At 39.6% G+C, this 19,407-nt stretch overlaps 1 protein-coding gene across 6 annotated transcripts in view; it reads left to right on the top strand.

Annotated features, from left to right (window-relative positions):
• Nucleotides 1-19,407, top strand: part of PIP5K1B (phosphatidylinositol-4-phosphate 5-kinase type 1 beta) — a 488,372-nt gene that overhangs the window by 338,128 nt on the left and 130,837 nt on the right. For all 6 annotated transcript variants that reach the window (XM_074394717.1, XM_010346143.3, XM_074394718.1 and 3 more), the window contains 3 exons: nucleotides 1,909-2,026; nucleotides 9,377-9,529; nucleotides 12,973-13,272. In XM_074394717.1, coding sequence (XP_074250818.1) covers nucleotides 1,909-2,026; nucleotides 9,377-9,529; nucleotides 12,973-13,272 — 571 coding nt within the window. The remainder of the gene's footprint in view (nucleotides 1-1,908; nucleotides 2,027-9,376; nucleotides 9,530-12,972; nucleotides 13,273-19,407) is intronic.

Raw genomic sequence — 19,407 nt, 5'->3', positions numbered from 1 at the left:
TTTTATCTTACCTTTTTGAATGTTGAAGGGAATCTGCTCCAATAGAATGAATGACTTTATATGAGATAGAAAGTGAAAAAGAGAGAAACAAGAAACTGGCAGTGCTCTTAGCCCACTGAAAGCAGCCTGCTTCAGAACTAAGGCATTGTGGTTATTTTTACACGCTTGCAAAAGGAAGGAAGGATGTTACAGGTCTCTTTGAGCCACTTTTCTTTTACTCTTTTCTATATGATCTACGTTTATATTAATAAGTTATTACATGCCATATAAGTTCCAGAATCATTCCTTTTTACAGTCCCATGGAATTGAATCCCCTCCTAAATCCCAAAATACAGAAAAAGAAAATGTTTGGATACAGTGCCGAGCATCATACATACTGAATATTCAACTATGCTTGCTTAGAGAAACAGTGACCATTTAAATGAGTAGATGATCTGGGGGTCATTCCTTATGATGTGACTGCTCCTCTCTCAGGTAGTCTTAGTCCCTGTGCCACTCCTCTCCTAGTATGTATACCTTGCTGTTGCCTGAGTGAATCCTAGCCTTTCAAGATAACCATTTGTCATATGCTGCTGACCCCTAACACAACAAGCCGGCTCCATCCTCTGGTACTCAGCAAGACACACAGTCATCTATAATCGTGCAGAAGGAAAAACTAGTTGCATTGGATATATTGAATAGATATTTCCTCCATAGTTTTCAAGGGTGACCTGTTACTGAGCTTAATCCATGTAAGAATCAACTATTCCACATTAGCATTATACTGAAGACGCATTCTTTCACTCAACAAATACTTATTGAGTGTCTGCTATGTGCCAGGCACTGATGCAAAAATCTGATTGATCTCAACAGCTTAAACTGTAGTAGATCCAAAGTGTTTATTCTGTGCTGAAAGCCTTTGTCATTTGCCCAGTCCTTTTTGTGTGGTATCCATGAAAAACAGACCATGATAAAATTGCATAGGCCCTCGATGTCCCGCCTGGAGTGTAATTCAAAGGGCTCTTGAAACTTCACATAAAATTCTATTACATTGTTCTCATTTTTCACGCTGAAAAATTTAAGAATGAGTGGCTTAGGTGGTTTGACTGGCTCATGTATTAGGTAATATTGTATGTAGTCAAAGAATAAAAAGGATGAGATTGATAAACATCAACATTTAAGCCAGTGGATGCCTCTATGGATATGACCAGTAAAAAGTACAGAAGGGGATTCAACTGTATCGATAATGTTTTATGTCTTAAGCAGCATTTTGGATTCATTGGTATTCACTGTTTTATTCTTTATACATTTTATATATCATAAATATTGTGTATATTTTTTCAAAATGAACCCCGGAAAAGGAAAAGAAGATAATGAAATATTGGGGATTGGAAATCAGGTTTTAAATTCTTAAAATATGTAAGGTGTCTTTTTTTGGAAAATGTAAATAAAAGAGTTCAGATTGAGGTCCTATTCAGTGTGATGGTTCTCTCTGTTTTAAGAATTATTTCACTTATCCCTGTTTAACAATATTTGTCAAATATCCAAAATTTGTGGTTAAAAAATATATTTTTGAAGTTGCTCCACACATTAAGGCCTAGATCTTTCATCGAAAACATTACAATGTGATCACACTAGCGATGATGGAGTGATCTTCCCAGGAAGAAGGCACAAGGGAATAATGAATTTTCAGGCATGTGACACTGATTGGCAGGGAATGCCTGCATGAAGTGACCGTCACTGACTTAGCATCTGTTCTACCTGGTGATCATTGGCCTTTGTGACATGAACTTTGAGAAACCCGCTCTCGTGGGGTTGATTTGTCTAGAGATAATATTGGCCCAGGGCTAATAGAGCTAGATGTGCAGTCAAAATTGTCCTTGCTAATGTATTCTTTCTTTCTCTCTCTTTTTAATATTTTGATTTCAGCGAAGGGAGCAATCTGACCCCAGCACATCACTACCCAGACTTTAGATTTAAGACATACGCTCCATTAGCATTCCGATATTTCAGAGAACTTTTTGGTATCAAGCCTGATGATTACTTGGTAAGAACCTGTCATTTTTCTTCCTTCTATAGAAATGTGTGAATATAAACATTTGTATCATAGCAACAGTAACAAGTGGCTTGTGTCTCTCATTTTATAAAGCTCCAGGGCATAGTGAAAGTTCCAAGTTTTATAATGATTATAAATTTAGCTTCAAGAAATTTGATGTGATGCTGTAGCGTCTACTGATAGCTCCAAAATCTGCTATGGTAATTCATATTTAAATAACTATAATATCAGTTTTGACTTCAGATAATTATTCTAACAGATATGTTTTAATTAGTTCTAAATACTCCCGTGAATTTTGCTGATTAGATTCTATTTGAAAGCCTTTCTATGTTAATTGCCTTATTTGTACCATTCCTCTCAACTACCTTGGCCCACAACCATTTCACCTTGACCTACAAATTTGAATAAACATCTTAAAGAATCTGGATAGTTTTGTTCTCAACATCTCTTCAGGCAGGCTCTTTTTAAACACATTTTTTATTTGGTACAGGGCATATTTTATCCTCAGATTTGTCTGCATTCTTCATCTGCCTTCTGGCACACAAGAGGTACAAACACAACAGCCTTTTTGTGAGGTAGTCTTATGTGACCTCAGAGTTTTCCCTCATTCCTGTTCAAGGAGCCAGGAACTTTCTGTTGGAAGTGAAAAAATGGTTTGTTTCATAATCTGATCACTGTTAACACCCTGGGGCTCTTCAAAATTGGTTTTCAAGAGACTGTAGGAAGAATGCCATCAAATATTTATTGTTCATCCCATTCTGAGTGATCTTAATAAGACTTGAGCCAGATCCTGGGATAATGCTTTTCAGAAAAACTATAGCAACACGTGTAACAAAGAGTATTTAATATGCACCTTATAATTTGGATAAGATGTAAATAATTCAGAGCTGATTATCTTCTGTGCTAATGAAGACTCTTAAATGTCTCCTTTGAATCTTCTTGTAAAAGAGAAAAAGAAAACTTGTGAATGATCTTCTTTATTTGGTTCCTAAGAAAATCACATGACTTCTGTCTAATGAAGCAATGCTGCTTCCTCAGGGCACGTCAGTAAGTCTCTAAAGAGCAGTGAGGGCAAGGTAGAAAGTCCCCAGCATTCTGCTGCCTTTAAATGTATATATATATATTGCTCTCTTTCTCTCACCACTTCCCTTTAATTGAAACCTCAAGTGCCTCTACCCATCATGACCAATGCAAGTACACAAGCACACATATTTGTTCTGTTAGAGGATATTAAAGGATGTTAGAGAGCATCCTTTGGTTTCTAGCCATTTTATAACTACTGAGGGTTGCCATCATTCAGGAATTGTGTTTGAGAAACCCAATAGAGTTTTAATATTATATTATGGAAAACAAGATAGATCTCTCATCTTCTGCCACACATTCGAATTTAATGGACTCTCTTTCTGAACTTCCTTGAACTTCTCACCATTTGAAAAGATGCCTTAGACTTGCGTTTCACGCTGCTGGTCCAATCAATATGACGAGATGGATGCCTGTCTTTAGCCCGCCCATATCCATTGTCCCAAAGGCTGGTGGTCCACTCTTTCATTCATTCTGACCTCACAAATTTGCTTTCTATGGGGAAGCTCCTTTTCTGAACAACTTCCCACACAGCCTACCCAAGTTTCCTAATGAGTCTTTAAATGAAAAATTATTTTCATAATGTGGTTAGACTATTTACAAAAGAGCACAAGACTCTAAGCTCATTATTTCTCACAGGAAAAGTCTTTGTCCCTGTACCTGGCAAAAGGTGAATTAATTGATCAGTGGGCACTTGGAGCACCTATTATATCTAAAATACTTTGCTAATGTTTGTAGGGAAATTCAGAAAACTACAAGTCATGACACATAAAAACTTAAAATCAATTTGTCTATGTGGAAAACGAATCAACTCTATCAGGCAATAAATTTAAAAACTGAAACAAAACATATAAAATACTCCAGGGTTTGGGGTAGAAATCTTTTTCTTTGTTGGGGTGACGATTAGGAGATCATCTTATGAGCATAGCGTGGTTTTAACCATGCCTTAAAAATTACAACGGATTTTAAAAGGTAGAAAAGAGATGGATGCTCAGGGGGTAAAGGGTTGGAAGGGGCACAGTAGAATCAGAGATGTGGTTGTGTTCAATTTTCAGAAGGATATTTAGTGGACCAATATGGCTAGAGGGGAGAGTTTTTATCAGGAACATTATTAATAGATAGGTCCAGACAACTGAAATAAACAAAATTCTAAATTACAGGAAACTAAGGAAATACAAAGACTGACTAGATATTTGATAGTGTTGAGAAATTACTTTTTTTGGTGAGATAGTAATATCATGGTTCCATTTTAAAAGGAGAATGCTTGTCTTTTAGAGGATATACTGAAATATCTGTGGATGAAATGGTTTGATATTTGGGATGTACTTTAATGGAATCTGAGGAGTTGGTCAAAAAATACAAAATTTGAATTAGACGGCTGGGCACAGTGGCTCACACCTGTAATCTTAGCTTTTTGGGAGGCTGAGACAGGAGAATCACTTGAGCCCAGGAGGTGGAGTTTGCAGTGAGCCGAGATTGCACCACTGTACTCCGGCCTGGATGATGGAGCAAGACTCCACCTCAAAAAAATAAAAATAACAATAAATTTAAAAATGGAATTAAAGAGGAGGAATAAATACAGGAGATCTATTCTACATGGTGACTAAAATAATAATATATACTTGAAAATTGCTAACAGAATAGATTTTAAAAATAAATGCTTGAGGTGATGGATATCCCATTACTCTGATTTGATCATTACACATTATGTATAGGTATCAAAATATCACATGTACCCCCAAAATATGTACAACTATTGTGTATCTTTAAAAAAAAAAAAAGGCCGGGCGCGGTGGCTCAAGCCTGTAATCCCAGCACTTTGGGAGGCCGAGGCGGGTGGATCACAAGGTCGAGAGATCGAGACCAACCTGGTCAACATGGTGAAACCCCGTCTCTACTAAAAATACAAAAAATTAGCTGGGCATGGTGGCGCGTGCCTATAATCCCAGCTACTCAGGAGGCTGAGGCAGGAGAATTGCCTGAATCGAGGAGGTGGAGGTTGCGGTGAGCCGAGATCGCGCCATTGCACTCCAGCCTGGGTAACAAGAGTGAAACTCCGTCTCAAAAAAAAAAAAAAAAAAAAAAAAAAAAAAAAAAAAAGTTCCAACCACAAAAAAGTGATGAATATGTGAGGTAAAGGATGTGTTAATTAGCTTGATTGAGCCATCCGCAGTGTATACGAATATCACATTATGTTGTGTATCATAAAACACAATTTTATGTATCAATTTAAAAAATTAATCAGAAGGATTATATACTCTAAATAAGTGAATTGAATGATATCCAAATTACAGCTCACTGTAATTGTTAAAAAATAAATAAATTGAATGTCCCCCTACCAAAAAAAAAAAAAAAAAAAAAAAAAAAGCCTGAGGGAAGTAAGGCAGCAGAGTGGTTGGAGAAACAAGATTGGCCATGAGTTGATCATTGAATGATCATGAATGAGTTGACCATTCATGAGTTGATGCTGGAAGATAGATATATGGGTGTTAATTACACAATTCTTTTTAATTGTATGTATGTAAATATAATTTAAAAGGTAGGGAGAGGCCAGGTATGGTGGCTCAGGCCTGTAATCCCAACACTTTGGGAGGCCAAGGCAGGTGGATCACCTGAGGTGAGAAGTTCAAGACCAGCCTGGCCAACATGGAAAAATCCTCTCTCTACCAGAAATCCAAAAATCTAGCCAGGAGTGATGGCATTAGCCTGTCCCAGCTACTTGGGAGGCTAAGGCAGGAGAATTCTTTGAACCAAGGAGGCCAAGTTTGCAGTGAGCTGAGATTGCACCACTGCACTGCGGCCTGGGTGACAGACCAATACTGCAACTGAAAACACACACATAGACACACACACACACACACACACACACACACACACACACACACACACACACACATGGTAGGTGGAAAGCTAGAGCCAGGTATGTAGGTGTGCTTTTGCTTCATTCCATTTTCCTACCTTACTTACATCTCTGGGGCTTGCAAGAAACAGATCAAAGGCCCTAGCTCAACATGATTGCCTCATCCCCAACAGCTGCTGCCACCCACCTATGCCTGTACTAGGGACATCTGCAGCATAGGACCAAGGCAGCTCCCCAGCAAGCCTTGGAGTTTCTGGAAGCTCACCTCCATACCGTTCTGTCTGGGACCCCACGTAATGATCTGGACTGTGGTAGATGAGGAAAGGGTCTTTTGTATGACACAGCATGCTTGAGTGTCAGGTATAATAACCCTCAAAGACTTTTTACCTCAATCTTTCATTTTACAGATGAGGAATCTGAAGTTGGGGTCAGCAAAGGGAGATGCCCAAGGTTACCCCCAATGGAGGGGGCTGAGCCTCGACCAAACAGTGGTCTCCCTATCCTTCCCAAAGGGCTTGAAGACCCTTCACCAACTGGCCTCATGCTTCTCGTATTTGATGAAAATCACAGACCCCTTACCAAATATGTACTCAAGCTAGCCTCTCCTTAGCCCATTGAATTGTGATTATCCATTGTGAAGAATACAGCCAAAAGAAGTCAAACACATTTAACAAAACATGTTTTGGAAGAGTTTAGCTAAAGGAAAACATAGAAATAGGAAATAAGACATTGCTTGAAAAGCTCTGAAGAAACAAAGGATACAGTGCAAATCACAAAGTGCATCATGGTGGCTGTCAAACTGGGGCTATTCAAACCTCCACTTATGAAGTTACAGTGATCTAAGTTGGGGACGTGGAAACATTAGCCATTGGTAACTCCATACATGGGTATGATATTGAATACCTGCCATATGTGCGTGTTTCTACTTAGTTTTGTGCTGTGGCTTCTGGATTCCTGCCTGAATTATTCTGTTTGTGTTCTCAGTCCCATTAGAATGAACCCTGTGCATGCTGATTACAAGTTTCAAGTTGAAACACGCATAATTTGGACTGTGAGACAGCACAGTGAAGGTGCTTCTGCACATACAGCAGTGCAAACTTTCCTTCTTCCTTACTTGTTCCTAGCCAAACACCGGCCAAGGCAAAGCCAAAGGGCCCCAGAGCACTGGGCAACCAGCCATGGGTTCTTTCCTTCTTCATCATGTGCCTGGGTATTCAGAAATCCAGTAGAACTTACATGAGTCTTTTCAGGCTCACCTGCGCCAGTAAGAAAGAGAGCAGAGTGAATATTTCATACTATCGGGGGAAAAAATGGCACATAAAATTATCTCCGCCACATGGGACAAGTTTGCATTGTTAATTTATATTGGCAGGGCCCAGCTGGGTTGTGCTCTGCTTTTTACTTTTTTCTCCAGTGGATATAGCAGAGAGGCCCTGCAGGAAATAGAAGTGAGAGCATGAATACATTAGAACAGCTTGCACAGATGACAAGTGCCTGGAAGGTGCATAAAACCCAGGAGCAAACATGGGGGCTTTCGATCATGACTAATTAAAATGTTCCCATCTCTCCTCCTCATTTGCTCTTCAGGGGCAATGTTTCAAAGAAGGTGGCTTAGAAGAGAATGTGGTAACCGAGTTGTAGAGTGAGAAACACAGAGTTCTATAGCATGATGGTGATATTCCTGTTCAGTTTCATAATCACAGTTTATTGTACATGATGATGGGCTATGAATAGCCCCCAAAGGGTTATTAAAGTGGATCAAAACAATCTATTATTTCATTCATCTTAATGTATAAATGACATAATAAAAGAATATATGACAATGTAGTTACTAGTGAAATAGTATTCATATTATGTCACTGCATTTTTTTTTATGTCACTGCTTATAGAAGAATTGGAGACTTTAATTGGGAGCAGATGTTCAGGTCTGAATCCAGTCTTTTCTAGACAGCTCTTTCTGGATCACCCCCTAATTTCTCTATTTGCAGCCTCTAATTTCTGCATCATTTGTTTTCCTATTTTCACAACATAAACTCCTACTCATAAGGAATTTCTGTGTCAGGAATTCAAATGCCATGGAACAATGAATCCGAATTTCTAAAGAGAGTCTAGGGTCTGCCTTCACTTTTTATGAGAGCTTAGAGTCTACGCCTTATATTCCAGGGTCTCAAATGCATGAGTAAATGAACTGAGGGTATTGGCAGAACGGGGCAGGCAGCATCAACAGTCTCAATAGGAAAGGAGGAAGTGTGAGGAGTCAAGGATGATGCCCTAGTTTTTGGTTTGGGGAACAAGGCACTTCCAGAAGGCAGAGAACAAAAGGGGTCACTGTGTGCAGTTGTGCAGGCTGTGTGCTGCTTAAGCTCTCTTACTTGGCCGAGGGGAAGGAGTGAAGACTGAAATCTAGCCTTTCCTCTACTCACCAACTAAGTACCCTGTCCCAGAGCTGCATCTGCCAAGATAAAGACCTGCATCTTTCTTTTTTTTTTTCTCACTCTGTTGCCCAAGCTGGAGTGCGGTGGCATGATTTTGGCTCACTGCAACCTCTGCCTCCTGGGTTCAAGCACTTCTCCTGACTCAGCCTCCTGAGTAGCTGGGATTACAGGTGTTCTACACCATGCCTGGCTAATTTTTTTGTATTTTTAGTAGAAATGGGGTTTAACTATGTTGGTCAGGCTGGTCTTAAACTCCTTGATCTTGTGATCCACCAGCCTCAGCCTCCCAAAATGCTGGAACTACAGGTGTGAGCCACCACACCCAGTTGGCTGCATCTTTCTAATTACCATGAAGGCATCATATGGTCTTAACCACAGCCCTGAGATGAATTTGACTGTGAACTTATTGCATATAAATTGTTTGTGGTATAAGCAAAACAGAAATGTTTATTAAAGCGTTAGATGAACAGGTCTTGAGCACTAGCAAAAGATCTGGGCTGGAGAAACAGATGTTGAAGTCATGTCCTTGTTGAAACCATGAGTAGGTGACATCTTCTGAGAAAATAGTGAAAAGAGAATAGGGGTTGGTGTTTAAGTGATAAATACACAGTGCAGATCACATCTTCACTTGTTATTTTATGGACATTTGCTGGAAACAAAGCACCTTAGTCAACATGACTGAATTATCTCATTGGACAGATAGGATGATTCATGACTATCGCATGACTCTGGGGATAAGGAGCGTATGTCTGTTTTTCATCATAGAATTGTTAAGACAAACAGACCAATTAAATCTTTAGAAATCTCACAAAGAGCCTTCTTGGTATACCTGGAGCCTCTTTTAAAGCCCGCAGAGAGGGCTTCTTGTTTCAACATAGCCAAGATGTACAATGCTATGATTGTCTTCCTTGGAGGCATCATGTACATCAAGTATATATTTTAATGTTTATTCATTTTCTCTTTTAGTATTCCATCTGTAGTGAACCTCTAATAGAACTGTCTAACCCTGGAGCCAGTGGATCCTTGTTTTTTGTGACCAGTGATGATGAATTTATCATCAAAACAGTTCAGCACAAAGAAGCTGAGTTTCTTCAAAAGCTGCTGCCAGGCTATTACATGGTAAGGAACTGCACATCATTAAAGCTTCTACTTGAAGCTTAATTACTTTCCTCAACAGTTTTTATCTATTGTTTTTTTCAGTGAAGCTTACGCATGTTTCTTTCTCTTTGCTATGCTTTATTCTGTATTTAGATTATGCTATGACATTAATTGAATAGATTTTTTAAAGTAAACTATAACTGAATGGCAGAGCATAGTTGTTGAATCCCACAATCTTGAGTTCAAATCCCAGCTCAGCCAATGGTTAACTGCATGACCCTGAGTAAGCAGCGTAGCTGATGAGCCTTAGTTCCCTCAGTCTTTAAAAGCTGGGAAATACTATTCTTACACAGTTGTGATAAAGAAAGGATACAGGATGCAAAACAAAGGAAAGAGAAAGGGAGCAATGTGTTGCAAAGCTCTTTGCAGCCAGTCCATAGTAATAGTATGAATGGTTAACTTTCATTGATTGCTGACTATGTGTTAAGCAAGGGCTTAAGTGCTTTGCATTCATTAACTCATTTAATCCTCACAGCAACCTTGGATACTACAATTATCACCATTTTATAGAAGAGGTAATTGAGGCAAAGATAAATTAGGTAACTGCCGTGGGTGATTGAGCTGGAGAGCTGCAGAGCTGGAGCTACACAAGACAAAGGGCTCCAGAGAATGCATTTTTAACCCCAACACTAATATGCCAGCACATATTCTACATTAGCTGTTCTCAGCTGCTATACTTCAGAATTTAGAATTTCATAGGTAAATATGATAATGTAAAAAAATCACCTTTCATATAATATTTTAGAGACAAAGGAACAGTAACTTAGCCTAGATGGATTTATTACACATCTACTCCAAATTTTCAAAACTAACCCCACTTTTCCTAAGTAGTCCAGTCATTTTCATACTTCCAGTTTTGTTGTACTTTTGTAACAATTATTAATCTTTTGTGATTGGAAGAGCGACATGAAGCCGTCTGGATTTCAGAAACCCATGTTCTGCCGATCACTTGCTATGAGTGGTGATAAATATCATCTTTGTTTTTAAAAATGCATTCATGAGATGCCATATGATCATTTTATTGAAAAATTTTTACATAAAATATATTATTTTAATTCCAAAATCTGCTAGGCACAGCATTAAATACTTAATACTTAATTTCATATAGAAGTATAGAAATTAAAAATTAATCAAAAATCTTAGTGGCCTATAGGCAGATTTTAAAAGATTTTCTTTTTTTTTTTAAGAGAAAAGAGAAAATAAAGTCAAAAAATTTCAACTAACTACAGTTTCTTTCCTAGAGATACGTATTACTAAAATTTGGTGTATATGCTTTCAGTTATACTTTGTTCATGCACACATTTTTAAATTATCTAAAATTAGGATCAAATTGATATGATATTATTTGGTAACCTGCTTAATTAGTAAATCTTAAAATGCCATAGTTCTAAGCTCAGATATATTTGTCTTCTTATAAAACTGCATTGTCTAATGTGATAATAGCCATATGTGACTACTTATATTTAATTAAAATTAGATAAAAAGTTAAGGCAACACATTTAGGATGGGAGTGGTGGCACACGCCTTTAATCCCAGCACGTTGGGAGGCAGAGGCAGGTGGATCACTTGAGGTCAGCAGTTTGAGACCAGGCTGGCCAACATATAGTGACACCCTGTCTCTACTAAAAATACAAAAATTAGCTGGGCGTGGTGGCACATGCCTGTAGTCCCAGCTATTTGGAAAGCTGAGGCAGGAGAATCACTTGAACCCAGGAGGCGGAGGTTGCAGTAAGCCACGATCATGCCACTACACTCCAGCCTGGGTGACAGAACAAGACTCTGTCTCTCAAAGTAAATAAATAAATGAATAAAAATTTTTTTCAGGCCGGGCACGGTGGCTCAAGCCTGTAATCCCAGCACTTTGGGAGGCCGAGGCGGGTGGATCACGAGGTCGAGAGATCGAGACCATCCTGGTCAACAAGGTGAAACCCCGTCTCTACTAAAAATACAAAAAATTAGCTGGGCATGGTGGCGCATGCCTGTAATCCCAGCTACTCAGGAGGCTGAGGCAGGAGAATTGCCTGAACCCAGGAGGCGGAGGTTGCGGTGAGCCGAGATCGCGCCATTGCACTCCAGCCTGGGCAACAAGAGCGAAACTCCGTCTCAAAAAAAAAAAAAAAAAAAAAAAAAAATTTTTTTCAAAAGGCAACACATTTATGTAACAAAAAATACCAGACACAAAATTAATATAATCATATTGAATATTTCTGCAATGAAATAAAGTGAGAGCAGTAGTTTTCTCAAATATTGAGAACTGGGGGAAGAATCAAGGATAGCAGAGACAATTTTCACTGAATACATGCCCTTTCATAAACTATTTTAATTTCTTACTTACTTTAAAAGGGAACAAAAATAGATATGTATTTCCTTTTTTTTTTTTTTTTTTTGAGACAGAGTCTTGCTCTGTTACCCAGACTGGAGACTGGAGTACAGTGGCGTGATCTTGGCTTACTGCAATCTCCGCCTTCAGAGTTCAAGCAATTCTCCTGCCTCAGCCTCCCAAGTATCTGGGACTACAGGCACATGCCACTATGCCTGGCCAATTTTTTGTATTTTTAGTGGAGACAGAGTTTCATCTACTGGTTAGGCTGGTCTCAAACTCCTGCCCTTGTGATCTGCTCACCTTGGCCTCCCAAAGTGTTGGGCTTACAGGCATGAGCCAGCACGCCTGGCCTCCCTATTTTTTTAAATAATAAAAAAGACAACAGACTGGAAAAAACTACCCTATATAGACAAGAAAAATGATAAATATCCAGAATATATCAAGAATTTCAGCAGTGAAAAAAACCTACAGAAAAATGAGCAAAATTATCTTTAGGGTGACTAAAAATACATGAAAAATACTAAGTTTCTATAATCAGTGATATTCAAATTTTTACGAACAGATTTCCATTTTTGACTAATCTTGCTTACAGACATCGTAAAGTTCGGTACTATTCAGCACTGATAAGAGTGATGGGAAAGTCTGTGTACAATCTTACATAGTATGGTTGTAAATTGGTGTACCATTTTGGAAGACAGTTTTGCAGGAGCTATGAAAATTTTAAATGTTCATCCCATATACCTTGGTAATTAATTTTCTCTTTAGCTACCTTAGAAAATAGTCACTCATGGCACCAGCCAATTCCTTGCCTGTTTTTAGTTGGAGCCAAATTGGAACATTATGTTTCAATTTCAGTTCAGTCACTTTCAACTGCCCTGAATTTAGAAGGGTAAAGTTGCTCTTCCAATAAACAGACTTAAGAAATAGATTAGAAAGAGCAACGTTTTAGTGATGGACATTAATTAAGACAATCACATCCTATGTTTAATTATTATATAGGCATGAAAAGACATCTTTAGTGGAGCATTATTTTTTTCAAAATAGAAAACTGTAAATATATTTTTCTTTTTTTGGTTTCTAGAATTTAAACCAGAATCCAAGGACTCTCTTGCCAAAATTTTACGGACTGTATTGTATGCAATCAGGAGGCATTAATATCAGGATTGTGGTGATGAACAACGTTTTGCCACGCTCCATGCGAATGCACCTGACATATGACTTGAAAGGCTCAACGTATAAGCGAAGAGCATCTCGTAAGGAGAGAGAGAAATCCAACCCCACGTTTAAGGACTTAGATTTCCTGCAAGACATGCATGAAGGGTTGTATTTTGATACAGAAACATACAATGCGCTTATGAAAACACTTCAGAGAGACTGCCGGGTAAGGAAGCTTGATTGCTATGATTTCCTTTGAAATCTGTGCTCATGTAAACTGTGGCTGCCACTTAATGAAAGCATAGAAGTAGGGAATGTCCGAAGTGGTGGACATGTGGAATTCTATCTTTCCCAATCCTGGTGCCAAGACAGACTTCCCTGATATTGAAGGAACTGGTGGATGATAAGGGAGTTATCTACAGTCCTTAACCTACATCTCTGTTGACTTTACTAATAACCTAAGTCAGCTTTCTTTGATAAAAGGAAACAAGAAAGCATTGTTTTCTTTCTCCCCTTTGGGGAAGATAGTTTAACTAGAAAAAAAATGGAATTTATATTTAATGCAGTATTGAGTAAGAAAAGCCATATAGAATCTTGGAAGAAATAAGACTCGAAACAAGTTGAGAGAAAATGTACTTGGGATTAATAATGGCTCCCTAGACATCAGCATAGATGCAGAACTATCATGTGAGCAGCACATTTGCTAAAATTATCTTATGTGGTCTGAATGAGAGGTGAATAGGAATGACGCTTGCCCATTGGGGCAGACACCATTCCGTACAAACTTAGCCGGAGTGATTGTCCAAAGTGAGGAGGAACTCCCCCAGGCTGCAATGCTTTAAAAAACAAAAACAAAAACAAACAACAACAGCAACAACAACTAAAGGAATAATTTTCTAACATGGTGAAAACATAAAAATATTTTGGGAGACAAGAAAAAATGCAGTGCTAATAACTTATAAAGGATAATGATCATGGAAGAACCGTCCAGCCTCTTGGCTAAGTTGAGTCTAGTTGGAGGTGGGCAGAAAGCATGATGGCAGAGGCTGTGGTTTTCTGCGCTTCCCATCGGGCTGGATGGGCGACCCATGTTGTTACACTTCTCTGCTAGACCTAAACTCACGTGAAGGTGAGGAAGACAGTCTGACACTCCCTGTGAGGTATGAAGTAGGGAATTTTCACTAAGGAACACAGACCTACTATTTCTGCATTTTTTTCCTTCTTCCTTTCTGCCTGTTTTAACATGTATGGTTGTACACAAAAATGTGTCTTTGAAATTGTTTTTCTTTATTGACAGAGATGTTACTCCTATTTTTTAACTACCATTTATTGAATGCTTATAGTATGCCAGGTTGGTCTAAGATTTATTAATGCATCAATTCACTTAATGCTCTCAGCAACTCTTTGAAGTCAGTACTATTCATACTTCCATTTTTAATTGCTGAAAATTTGGATTCGTAAAGAGATTCAGAAACTTATCCAGCATTACTTAGCAAGTGAATGGCAGAGCCCACATCTGTTCGGGTACAAAGGCATGTGCTTTTAACAACTAAAACTTAAAGATTCACTCTGAGGATTTTTTAAAATTATTTTTCAGAAGTCAGGGACGGTACAGTAGGAACCAAGCAAACAAACAAGAAACGTCCAGCAGAGATATTCAGATATCTGAGTGGATTTGAGTAATGCATGTTTTTCTATTCAAAAACTGAAAAAACAAAACATACATCTTTTAGTAGAAAGCTTTTTCCTGTGTTTTTTCTGCCCTTACAGGATGTGGGTAAAAGTGACTCTCAATTCCCCAGAGTTTAGTGTCAGCCTCTCCAGTTTTAGGTTTGCTTTCTCATAGATATATGAGAAAGCAATATATGTATATATATTTTATTGCATTTTAGGTTCTGGGGTACATGTAAAGAACATGCAGGATTGTTGCATAGGTACATACATGGCAGTGTGGTTTGCTGCCTCCATCCCCATCACCTATATCTGGCATTTCTCCCCATGTTATCCCTCCCCTAGTCCCTCCCCCCATAGACCTCAGTGTGTGATGTTCCCCTCCCTGTGTCCATGTGTTCTCATTGTTCAACACCCACCTATGAATGAGAACATGCAGTGCTTGATTCTTTGTTCCTGTGTCAGTTTGCTGAGAGTTATGATTTTCAGATTGATCCATGTCCCTGCAAAGGACACAAACTCATAGATTTTTTTATGGCTGCATAGTATTCCATGGTGTATATGTGCCACATTTTCCCTGTCCAGTCTATCATCAATAGACAGTTGCATTGGTTCCAAGTCTGCTATTGTAAACAGTGCCGCAATGAACATATATGTGTGTGTGTCCTTATAATAGAATGATTTATAATCCTTTGGATATATATGATATGCAGTAATAAGATTGCTGGGTCAAATGGAATTTCTATTTCTAGGTCCTTGAGGAATCACCACACTGTCTTCCACAATGGTTGAACTAATTTACACTCCCACCAACAGTGTAAAAGTGTTCCTATTTCTCCACATCCTCTCCAGCATCTGTTGTCTCCAGATTTTTTAATGATCGCCATTCCAGCTGGCGTGAGATGGTATCTCAGTGTAGTTTTGATTTGCATTTCTCTAATGACCAGTGATGATGAGCATTTTTTCATATGTTTGTTGGCCTCATGTATGTCTTCTTTTGAAAAGTGTCTGTTCATATCTTTGGCCCACTTTTGAGTGGTGTTTTTTTTTTTTTTTTTTTCTGGTAAATCTGTTTTAGTTCTTCGTAGATTTTGGATATAAGTCCTTTGTCGGATGGGTAGATTAAAAAAATTTTTTCCCATTCTGTTGGTTGCTGGTTCACTCTAATGATTGCTTCTTTTGCTGTGCAGAAGCTTTGGAATTTAATTAGATCCAATTTGTCTATCTTGGCTTTTGTTGCCAGTGCTTTTGGTGTTTTAGTCATTAAGTCCCTCCCTATGCCTATGTCCTGAATGGTTTTGCCTAGGTTTTCTTCTAAGGTTTTTATGGTGTTAGGTCTTATGTTTAAGTCTTTCATCCATCTGGAGTTAATTTTAGTGTAAGGTGTCAGGAAGGGGTCCAGTTCCTGCTTTCTGCACATGGCTAGCCAATTTTCCCAACACCATTTATTAAACAGGGAATCCTTTCCCCATTGCTTGTTTTTGTCAGGTTTGTCAAAGATATGATGATTGTAGATGTGTGGCCTTGCCTCCGAGGCCTCTGTTCTGTTCCATTGGTCTATATCTGTTTTGGTACCAGTACCATGCTGTTTTGATTACTGTAGCCTTGAAGTATAGTTTGAAGTCAGGTAACCTGATGCCTCCAGCTTTGTTCTTTTTGCTTAGAATTGACTTGGCTATGCAGGCTCTCTTTTGGTTCCATATGAAGTTTAAGGTGGTTTTTTCCAGTTCTGTGAAGAAGGTCATTGGTAGCTTGATGGGAATAGTGTTGAATCTATAAATTACTTTAGGCATATGGCCATTTTCACGATATTAATTCTTCCTAACCATGATCATGGAATGTTTCTCCATCTGTTTGTTTCCTCTCTTATTTCACTGAGCAGTGGTTTGTAGTTCTTGCTTTGTCTCTATGTGCTTCTTGCCTCTATAATGTAGAAAGCCTTTATCGGCTGACTTCCTACACTACAGCTTCTCGGCCAAAAAAAAAAAAAAAAAAGAAGAAAGAAAGAAAGAAAATCAAATGTAAAAGAGCCATTGATCAGGATTTGTCTATTTATTAGCATTTCCTGAGCTCAGGACTGAGAGCAGGAGTTCAAACCAGACGTTCATCATGAATGTGACCCTGGAGATTTGCCTTTTTTAAAAAAATTCTTTGGCAGGTTTGTTGTTCTAAGGAACATAAAGGTCAAGGTAGAGGTATCACGAAGCTAACTGCCTCCTACTCACTGCATTTGAAGTTGTGTAAGACACAGATCATGGACATTCTTTAAAATGTGTACAATATCTGCCTTCAGAAAGGCTTCTCTCAGGCTGGTATGGGAGTCTGTAAATGCTGAGCTGTGGGGGAACCCAGCTCCCTTCCCTAATCTGTCCTGACCATGACCAAGTCCTCTGCGATCTGGATTCAACAGCTGGTGCTCTGAGCAGAGCTACCTCAAGCAAAGTGTGGTTCTGGTAAGGTGAATCTTAATATTTGATAGTCAGGGACTTCTTAGCAAATCATATGAAGGCTGTGAACTGTCCTCCTGCTAAAAAATTCCCATCCTTGCAATGGATCATGAATCTCTTGGAGGCCATTGTCGCTCCCTTTCCTTCCCCCTCAAGGTTCATAATCCCCTTCCTAGGGTTACCTCTCTCTCTCTCTTCAGGTCATCCTCTGAAGGGCCACCTCACTGGATGACTGCAATAGGATATGTGGTTGACATTGCCCTGATATTGTCCTTGCTTTGCAGAGCTGAGTGTCAGTAATGGCTGAGGGCCTGCAGAGACCCAGCGAGGCTGCAATGTTAGTCTGAGCTGAGGCCAGCACGAATCAATTAGGAATCTCTGATGCTAAAATTCCTGTGAGACGGTATGGCTAAGGCTCTAGAAACAAACCAGTTAGAGGAGTGCATTACTGTGTTACCACCCCAGGCAGAGAAAGTTGAACTAGACCTACTAGGATATATGCTTCTATTCACTTATTAGCACGTATAGCAAGCACACTACATGCCAAGCATGACCTTTATTTTTTATCAATTGCCATACAGTGTAGTATGTGCAACGATATTATATTGTGAGGATTAGAGTAGGGAACATTGGAGCTTGCTTTTAAAGGGTGAGAAGAGTTCTCCAGGTAGGTAAAGCAATAGGTGTGAAATAGCACAATGCATTCTGGGAGCTATAGTTGTTTGGTGTTGGGCAGTTAATAGGGAGAGCTTGTGAGGTAAACAAGGAGAATAGCCACGTAATATCAGAGCCACATATTGTCAGAAGACCCTTTCTGGTGGTGCCAGGGACCTCTTAAGGGCTTAGCAGTAGCAAATCCAAGAATCCCAGACCTTTGGACCTCAGCTTCTTTGTTGTTCCCAGATGGATTTGTTAAGCCTCTTAACCTATGACTGGCCTCCCCCCGCTTCTTGGCACCACCACCTCTCTTTTCATATTTTGGCTTAACATCTCAGACCCCAGGATTCCATTTAGCATGAGTGCTGGCCGGAAGGGCCAGCTCGACCTACTTTATTCCCCACTTCCCATGGACTACTTCTCTGATTGCCAGTCAGAGCTGCTGTTGCTGAGCTCTGTATCTGAAAAGACCTCAACAGCCTCATCCTGCACTGAGTCCTCTTGACACATGCCGTCTTCTCCTGGCGTCCCTGTGGCAGCCCTTGAGTCTCTTTGCCTGGCTTCCGCAAGCCCCGTCCCAGATCCCTGTGTATAATAAGCCTGCCCTTGAGATGATTCATTCCTGACCAACTCTTCCATGTAGCACATTGGCCACTCTGAACTATTCTGGAAAACTGATCTTCTTTTATGCCTCAACTCTGCTGAGGCAGTTACCCCAAAGGATCAGAGGGCTCTTTCCAAAAGCAGGGATCCAGATGTCAGGTTCTGCCCCTGCCATCTCCACATTGCTATTCCCCATTGACTGTGTGTGGGGGGGAAATGGGTATGTAAATGATCAGTCCCCTTTCTTGAAGAGTTTCCTATCCCTTGATCTCACCCTCTATTTGCTCACTGCCACAGCTATCCATACCCACAAGTAAATTTGTTCGAGGAAAAGAGGGATGATATCAAGTACTACAAAGACGTCACAGATCACTTGCTATCAAAACCAGAAAGCAGGATTTATTCAAACCATCCCCTATGGCTCCCACATCTCAGACAAGCTGAGATACATGTTTTATTTGAAAACTGATCTTCCCAGATACCTCTTCATCTTCTCCCAAGCCTACACCTCTTCTAGACTTGCCTGACCCAGGGAACATGACCATCATGCAGACAGATGCCCAAATCTGCACCCTGAAGCTACCCTTTCCTTCTTTCTCTCCCTCTTTCTCTGCAGGCCATAGTCACCATATCCCAGTCTGTCTACCACATAACTCATGGATCTGCCCCCTTCTCAGTGTAGGCACAGACACTACTATTATTAAGATCCCGTTTATTCATCATTTGCAGTTTTGCTGTAGCCTCTTTGCTGGCATTGCCTTCCATCACATCCCCGTCATTGCTGGCAGACTGATCCTCTGATCAGAAGACTTAACACTCTCTGGCCAAGGTTCGCCACTGCCTTTGGGCTAAAGCCAATGATCCCAGCTTGGAACATTAAGATCCTTCCTGATCTGGTCCCTGCCACCTTCTCCAGATGCCTCCTTCAGCTTCTCTCTCCAGCCTTCTCTCTTCCCTCTCCCCTGATGCAGCCCCCATTCTCC

Source organism: Saimiri boliviensis, chromosome 2 (assembly GCF_048565385.1).
Source record: "Saimiri boliviensis isolate mSaiBol1 chromosome 2, mSaiBol1.pri, whole genome shotgun sequence".
NCBI classification, from domain to species: domain Eukaryota; kingdom Metazoa; phylum Chordata; class Mammalia; order Primates; family Cebidae; genus Saimiri; species Saimiri boliviensis.
The sequence above is the reverse complement of the archived record's forward strand: the minus strand, read 5'-3'. Positions and strand labels throughout refer to the sequence as shown.